This window comes from Octopus bimaculoides, chromosome 7 (assembly GCF_001194135.2).
Source record: "Octopus bimaculoides isolate UCB-OBI-ISO-001 chromosome 7, ASM119413v2, whole genome shotgun sequence".
Classification (NCBI taxonomy): domain Eukaryota; kingdom Metazoa; phylum Mollusca; class Cephalopoda; order Octopoda; family Octopodidae; genus Octopus; species Octopus bimaculoides.
This window is the reverse complement of record NC_068987.1, coordinates 26,125,360-26,133,571: the sequence shown is the minus strand read 5'-3', so window position 1 is coordinate 26,133,571 and position 8,212 is coordinate 26,125,360. Positions and strand designations below refer to the sequence as shown.

Genomic DNA, 8,212 nt, shown 5'->3' with positions numbered 1-8,212 from the left:
CCTGCTCGTGAAATTAATGTGCAAGTGGCTGAGCACTCCACAGACACGTGTACCCTTAACGTAGTTCTCGGGGATATTCAGCGTGACACAGTGTGACAAGGCTGGTCCCTTTGAAATACAGGTACAATAGAAACAGGAAGTAAGAGTGAGAGAAAGTTGTGGTGAAAGAGTACAGCAGGGTTCGCCACCATACCCTGCCGGAGCCTCGTGGAGCTTTAGGTGTTTTTGCTCAATAAACACTCACAACGACCGATCTGGGAATCGAAACCGCGATCCTATGACCGCGAGTCCGCTGCCCTAACCACTGGGCCATTGCGCCTCCACCCTGTGCTATTACAATATATAGAATCAACTGCTTTCATTCTCAACCCTTTTTCTATCAGAAGTATCCATCAATGAGTGACTCGTTATCGTAACCTAATACAGTAAAAGCGAATGGAAATTGTGATACTTATGCCTTTTCAAAGAGCATTAACTCAAGTAATAGATACAGACACATATGCAGGAGGAAACGTGCCAGAGATGGATACAAACTCAGTATTCTAAAACAGCTTATATAATATTCTTGAATTACTGTTGGAATCCTTTCGAGAAATTAATCCCAATAACTGTGAAATTAAATTTCATGATTATTCTTGTAATTATGGTGTTAATTATGCACTAAAACATAAAATTGGTATTTTCTGCAAGTTATGTTACCTCATAATAAACTTGATATACATCATCATCATTTAACATCAGTTACCCATGTTAGCATGGGTTAGACGGTTTGACTGGACTGGCACACTGGGAGGCTGCGCCAGGATCCAGTCTGGTTTGGCATACTTTTCTACAGCTGGATGCCCTTCCTAATGCCAACCACTCTGAGAGTGTAATGGGTGCTTTTACATGATACCGGTAACTGCCACGACTGCGATTTTGCTGGGTTTCATGGGTCTTCTTCTCAAACATAACATAATGCCAAAGATCTTGGACATTGCCTCCGTGAAGCCCAGCACTCAAATGGAGTTTGGCCACATTGCCTCCATTAGGCCCAACACTCAAAAGGAACTCAGCCACCACGCCTTCGTGAGGCCCACTCAAAAGGAACTCAGCCACCTTGCCTTCGTGAGGCCCACTCGAAAGGAACTCAGCCACCACGCCTTCGTGAGGTCCACTCGAATGGAACTCAGCCACCTCACCTTCGTGAGGCCCACTCAAAAAGAACTCAGCAGCCTCACCTTCATGAGGCCAAACACTCAAAAGGAACTCAGCCACCTCAACAAAAAATAGTTTCAAACATGACATTCCACAAAACATAGATTACTTTATAAAGCTGCTTTCCATAGTTAAGGGTAATAAAAGTTTGAGTGGATATATCCAGTTTGCACAACAATAGGATTAAAACGTGTCTCCATCCTTCAAAATTTCAAGCTTAGTGCCTATAATAGAAAGGGTTATGATTGTTATTGAGAGAGTAAATATAAGAGTTCTTACTCTAGGTTTCCAGTTCAGATATTTTAAAGCTTTTGAAATATTTGGTCGCCGCCTCTGTGGATCATCCTGCATGGCCGGTCTATTGACTATCTTGCTGTCACCACCTGAGAAACAGATAAGCTAAAAATTAAGATTTCTGTCAAGTAGGTTGTACACTAGTTTTCTCTTCTCTCTCACTGTCAACAATGTGAATACATATCTGCATATATACATGACCGAAACAAAAGAAATACTTTATTGAGTAGACATGTAAAAGACATGTTAAACATGTTTAAAGTAGAATCTAACAAAAAAATAATTACGCTTTTTGATATCAATGACCCTAATCCAATGACAGAAACCTCTTGTTTACAGTGATCTAAATGAAAAGCTGTCAAAAGTTTGAGTTAATTTATGTTTCAAACACCACTTCTAGATCAAGGTTCACTTGCAGGTTAAAGTGGTGAGATAACTAACAATAACAAGAAATCAATCAACAAAATAAAATAGAAAAAAAATTAAGATAAATCAAAGTCAAACATACCAACAAGGCTCTTAATAATTTTGGCAAACTCCATAACAGAATGTTCTTCGGGGTTGCCAATGTTTACTGGCTGAGAGTAATTGCTGTTCATTAAAGCAATAAGCCCATCTACCAAATCACTAACATACTGGAACGATCTGGTCTGTGTACCATCACCATATACCTTATAAGATAAAGACATGAAAGAATGAGAATAAAACACTTGAGCCAAAATGAATACAGGAAAATTTGTACAATTACTCCAAAGTGGCAATATAATTTGGAGAAGAAATGTAAACTGCTAAAGGAATCATGTGTGTGTGTACACATACTCACACACACACACACACAGTGGGTCTCATATACATTTGTATTTGTCTGCTTGTGTGTACATGTGTGACTGTGTGTGCATGCTGCATGTATATGTATGCATGTATGTGTGTATTATTCTGTGCATTATATTCTGTCCAAATATATAACAACAAATAAGCAAACACATATTCACACACACGGACAGGAACATGTTAAAACATATTGTGTTATAAGACATACCGTAATAGGTTCGTTCTGGAGAGCTTGCAAAATAAAGTTGCTCACAACACGGCCATCATTCATGTGCATCCGGGGACCAAAAGTATTGAAAATTCTCGAAACACGCACTTCAAGGTTTTCCTGAAAATGTAAGCAGCTCCAGTTATTAATATTTTCCATAGAATAACCAACAGTATAGAGAAAGATGGCAGGGTTCTAGTAGGGGGATGCTTTACAATATATACATTTGTGTTGTTGTGTTTTGTCACACAGGCTATGTCAGTGACAGCCATAGTTGTGGTGGCAGCTGTGACATCTTAATGGTCATCTTTTTCTATGCTTGCATGCACTGTTGATAACCCTCATCTGCTTCCAAACAAAACAATATTTTCCCCTCTTTCACAGAACAAAAGGCAGCACGATGGCCTGGAATATTTTTGCAGGAGATTGCAATTGTATGATTGTAAACAAAGGACTCAGTTTATATGAACAATGACTTTGTTCTGAACCAGTGCACAAATGCCAAGACAAAGGCAACATTCAAATAGACACGTCCAGTCAGGGACACACACACACACGCACGTGTGTGTGTGTGTGTGTGTGTGTGTGCGTGTGTGATGGACTCCTGAAATGTTTTGTCTAACAATTTCATTCAGAAGGTCTGGAAAGCTTGCGGCTTTCATAGAGGACACAAGCCAAATGTTCCTGAATAGTGCATCACTCCTTCGGGTGTGCAGCTTTGGCAAGTGTCTTCTGCTAATGCCCTGAGCTGACCAAAGTTTTATGAGTGGTTTTAGTAGACAGAAACTAAAAGAAGTCAGTTGTTGTTTCATCATCATCATCATCATCATCATCATCATCATCATCATCACCACCACCACCACTACCATCGTCATCATCATCATCCTTTAACATCCATTTTCTATGCTGGCATGGGTTGGACAGTTTGACCAGAGCTGGTAAGCCAGAGAGCTGCACCAGGTTCCAGTCTGATTTAGCTTCACTTCTACAGCTGAATGCCCTTCCTAATGCCAACCACCTTACAGTGTGTACTGGGTGCTTTTAACATGTCACTGGCACAAGTGCTTTTATGTGACACTGGCATAAGTGCTTTATACATGAGCAGCACCGGCAAAGGACTCTTGCAGGCCAGTCCACTTCAACAGGGGCGTGGCCTTAACACATCTGCTATGGAGGACTGATATATATATTGCATTACCTGACGATTATGAAGTTTGCAAAAATACCTGCCCTCCTCAGTGAAACTGAATTCTGGAAGCACTATGCATATTGTATATTGTGCTCTTCACCCATGTACAGTGACTCACCCTTACTCCTGAACCAAATTTCCTCCTATCATGCTCTATACTTACCTCCTCATCCACTGGTTCTTACAGACTAACCAACTGTAAAATGTGTTGGCATTAGAGAGGGCATCCAGCATTAGAAACCATGTCACAACAGACACTGGAGCATGATACAGCCCTTGGACTTATCAGATACTTTCAAACCATCCAACCCATACCAACATAGACCATGGATGTTAAATGTTGCTGATGTGTGAGTATATATATATATATATATATATATATATATATATATATATATATATATATATATATATATAGGCACAGGCATGGCTGTGTGGTAAAAAACTTGCTTCCTGACCACATGGTTTTAGATTCAGTCCCACTGTGTAGCACCTTGGGCAAATTGTGAGCCATGAATATCCTCAATGCTTTTCCCATATTGCTCACTATTACAATGCTATCTGAATTTTACTGACAATAAACCATAAATAAGTAACTTAACACTGTGAAGGGGTGCGAGGAAGGAAGTTTCTGTTTTACATTTTTGCTTTTGTGTAAATTTATCCATCCAGAGAGAATGACATAGACAGATAGAAAAGTACAAGAGAACTGTGAGCTGGATGTATCTGCATAACAATCAGTATAGAATATAATACACAAGACATCCTATTACATATGTACACATCCCAGTTACATGGTTTCGGGTTCAGTCCCACCGTGTGGCACCTTGGGCAAGTGTCTTCTGCTATAGCTCCGGGCTGACCGAAGCTTTGTGATTGAATTTGGTAGGTGGAAGTTACTGCCGCATGTGTATATGTCTGTGTATGTGCTTGTCCCTCTCCGAAAGAGAGAGGGGGATTTAATTAACCAAATTACTGACACAATATATAATTAACCAAATTACTGACATTGTGAATGCAAACTTTAGTAGAAGACAACCAACATAATATCAGTTTGTTCCTTCAGTTTTATATTCAGTGTTTCTCAATTGGGGTTCATATGCCTAGAAGATAATGAACCATTGGATCAGTTATTAAGTAAGTATATCTCTACATTATATTTGAATCCAATTGTACTTGGGCATAATTTTAATTTTAAAAAATGTTCCAAACTTTTGGCAACAACTGTAGTATAACAGTGAAGTGTAGCACGATAGTGGAATGTTACAGCAGTATAATAGTGCAGTGAGACAGTGGACTAACACAAGAGTGTACTAGCAGAAACAACATAGTGTGACAGCAGAGTATGTCACATCATCTAGCTATATTTCTGTATGTCCTTAATTCAACATCTTTAGTTCAAATCATACAGGGACTGAATTTGTCCTTCATCTCTCTATATATGAAGCATATACAAGAGGTTAAATTCAATGATTTGTACCTACACACTTTTACAAATATATAGCTTGTGCCAATTTAGATAAATTAGATATTACTATACCTGCTTGGCATATGCATAGCACATGGTTTCAGCAACTCTTTTGCCTTCATCATAACAGGCCCTTGGACCAATGGGGTTCACATGACCCCAATATTCTTCAACTTGAGGATGAACTTCAGGATCTGTAACATAAATTAATACCATTAGACCAATCCAGTGAGCACAAGGATTCAGTTTTCACCATTTACCTCAAGTAGAAGAACTAATTTTTATCAGTTGTTATACTCAGAAAATTTAGCTACCAGCCTACTTCAGTTGTTAACTTATCATTGTTCAGTTAAAGCCTAATCTGATCAGGAGTTTTCAACAGCTGTTTCGATAGGAGCATTTCATTTCATAAATAATATTACTTATAGGCGCAGGAGTGGCTGTGCGGTGAGTAGCTTGCTTACCAACCACATGGTTCCAGGTTCATTCCCACTGTGTGGCATCTTGGGCAAGTGTCTTCTACTATAGCCTCGGGCCGACCAAAGCCTTGTGAGTGGATTTGGTAGACAGAAACTGAAAGAAGCCCATTGTATATATGTATATATATTTATATATGTGTGTGTGTGTGTGGGTGTGTTTGCCCCCCTAGCATTGCTTGACAACCGATGCTGGTGTGTATATGTCCCCGTCACTTAGCGGTTCGGCAAAAGAGACCGATAAAATAAGTACTAGGCTTACAAAGAATAAGTCCCGGGGTCGATTTGCTCGACTAAAGGTAGTGCTCCAGCATGGCCGCAGTCAAATGACTGAAACAAGTAAAAGAGTATATCTGAAGAAAGGATAATTGAAAGACCAAGATATGTAGATTGTTCCACTTTCTGAAAGCTGCTACAATGTTCTTGGCTGTTGTTGCTGGGTGATCCCAACTAACTTCTGCTGAGACACTGCATTCTTCATCAATCATCATCATCAACGCTTAACGTCCATTTTCCATGCTGGCAAGGCCAGAGGCCACAGCAGGTTCTATAGTGTTTTGACTTGGTTTCTATGCTGGATGCCCTTCCTAAAGCCAACCACTCCACAGTGCATTGGGTGCATATCACGTGGCACCAGCACCCACGCCAATGCTTTTTACATGGCACCTTTGTTTTAAGACCTCAATTCCGTTGTGGTGGACAGGACTTCTTGAGTACAGTAATGTACCACATATCTTGGCCCGCTGTCATCACTCATCATCATCATCATTTAATGTCCGCTTTCCATGCTGGCATGGGTTGGACCTCTTTCATAAGGTTCAGTGTTTTGAGATCAGCCTTCAATACTTCGTCCAGGTTCAGCTTTTTGATATCGACCTTCTGAACATTTAATAATCAGTCTATATCTCTCTCTCTTTCATTCTCTCTAATCCTATCTCCCACTTTTCTCTCCTTTTTTTTCCAACTGAGGTAGCCCTGCATCCCCTCAACAGCAATATATCTCTTCTCTATCTTTCTGTTATACTTTAACCTCCCAACAGGCAAATTAGTTGATCATCCCCACCAACGCTGGAGTCATGTAAAAAACGCCAACACAGGTGCTACATATTGATATGTCCCACATTACGAAGACGTATGTTGTCGTCTGCATGACTGGCCTGTATAGCGTACCTTGCTGACAGACACTGCTTGCTGCGTCTGTCCACTATCTATCAGTAATGGCAACCAGCCATAGAAACCATGCCAAAGTAGACAATGGAGTCTGACATAGTCCTCTGGCTAACTCGTTCCTGCCAAACCATCCAACCCATGCCAGCATGGAAAAGGGACATTAAATGAGGATGATGATGATGATTTCAGTTTTGTAGAATTTGTGTGAAAATATATGGCTTAATGATTAGAGTATTGGGCTCACAGTTATTAAGTCATAGGTTTGATGTTTTTTTGACCAGACATGCACTGTGTTCTTGAGTAATTTAACATTGCTCCAGTCTATGCAGCTGAAAATGAACCAGTGATATTTGGAGGTTAACTCTGCAATGGATTCACATCTTATTCCAACGGAGAAGTCTTATACTCTCAGTTACCTAATGTCCCCAGAAAATTGGATGTCTTCCAGCCTCTTAAGACTGTAGACTAGAATTGAATTGAATTGAACCAGCTTAAGCTCATGAGCTGTGGCCATGCTGGGGCAATACCATTTAGAGTCAGACTTTTTAAACACTTTGTTGAAAACCTCCTGTTGTCACTCTTTAACCAAGATAACTCAGTGAGGAGTATTTCTGAAGGAAAAGACATCAGTCACTTTAGTGTCAAATCTCTCGAGCCACATATTCCCACATCAGCCCTGATCTATAAAAAAACAACCCAATGATATAATTTTAGTGAATCAAGGTATTTAAAACTCTGCACATACCTCCATAGACCTCAGAAGTGGATGCCAATAAAATCCTAGCTCGCACACGTTTGGCCAAACCTTTGAAAATATTGAAAAACATAGAAAAAGTATTCGTGAGAAATACTTGTAAAATTTTATGATAATGAAGTGAGACAAACTACATTTTGAAAGCTTCTGGAAATAAAATGGCAATTTGCTTTATATTCCATTTTTAGGCAAATTAGCAAGGATTACATTTCAGTGAGACACAAAAGTTACATTGCAGTTTGGGGAAAGGACTCTTTTTTTTTTTTTTTTTGTATTATGATAGCTTTGGTTCAACACTTAGCAATTACAAATGTTAAAAAGTTTAAGGTAAGAAATCTTGACAATCCCAGTAAAAAAAACAAAACAATAAATATTCAACAAATCTTTCTTGAACCCATATTTCCATTTTATCGAGAAACGTTAACCACACCAATATGGAGCATGCTGCAGAAGTCAAAAGAAAATCTCTAGCGTCATTTTCACATTCATATAGAACTTTTCAGTTTGTTGATATACAATGGATGATACTGTCACTTTTAACATCACAACCCTCTTACAACAATATATCTGTTCCTCTCTTCATATGTCCCTGTCTCATTACCTGTTCTAAACATCTCTGTCTCAT

At 39.3% G+C, this 8,212-nt stretch overlaps 1 protein-coding gene across 2 annotated transcripts in view; it reads right to left on the bottom strand.

The window, feature by feature from the left end:
* The window catches only part of LOC106870180 (UDP-glucuronic acid decarboxylase 1), a 69,900-nt gene that overhangs the window by 1,805 nt on the left and 59,883 nt on the right, over positions 1–8,212 (bottom strand). For both annotated transcript variants that reach the window (XM_052969407.1, XM_014916180.2), the window contains exons 7-11: positions 7,579–7,638; positions 5,260–5,381; positions 2,531–2,650; positions 2,000–2,162; positions 1,477–1,580 (exon numbers count right to left, since the gene is read on the bottom strand). In XM_052969407.1, coding sequence (XP_052825367.1) covers positions 1,477–1,580; positions 2,000–2,162; positions 2,531–2,650; positions 5,260–5,381; positions 7,579–7,638 — 569 coding nt within the window. The remainder of the gene's footprint in view (positions 1–1,476; positions 1,581–1,999; positions 2,163–2,530; positions 2,651–5,259; positions 5,382–7,578; positions 7,639–8,212) is intronic.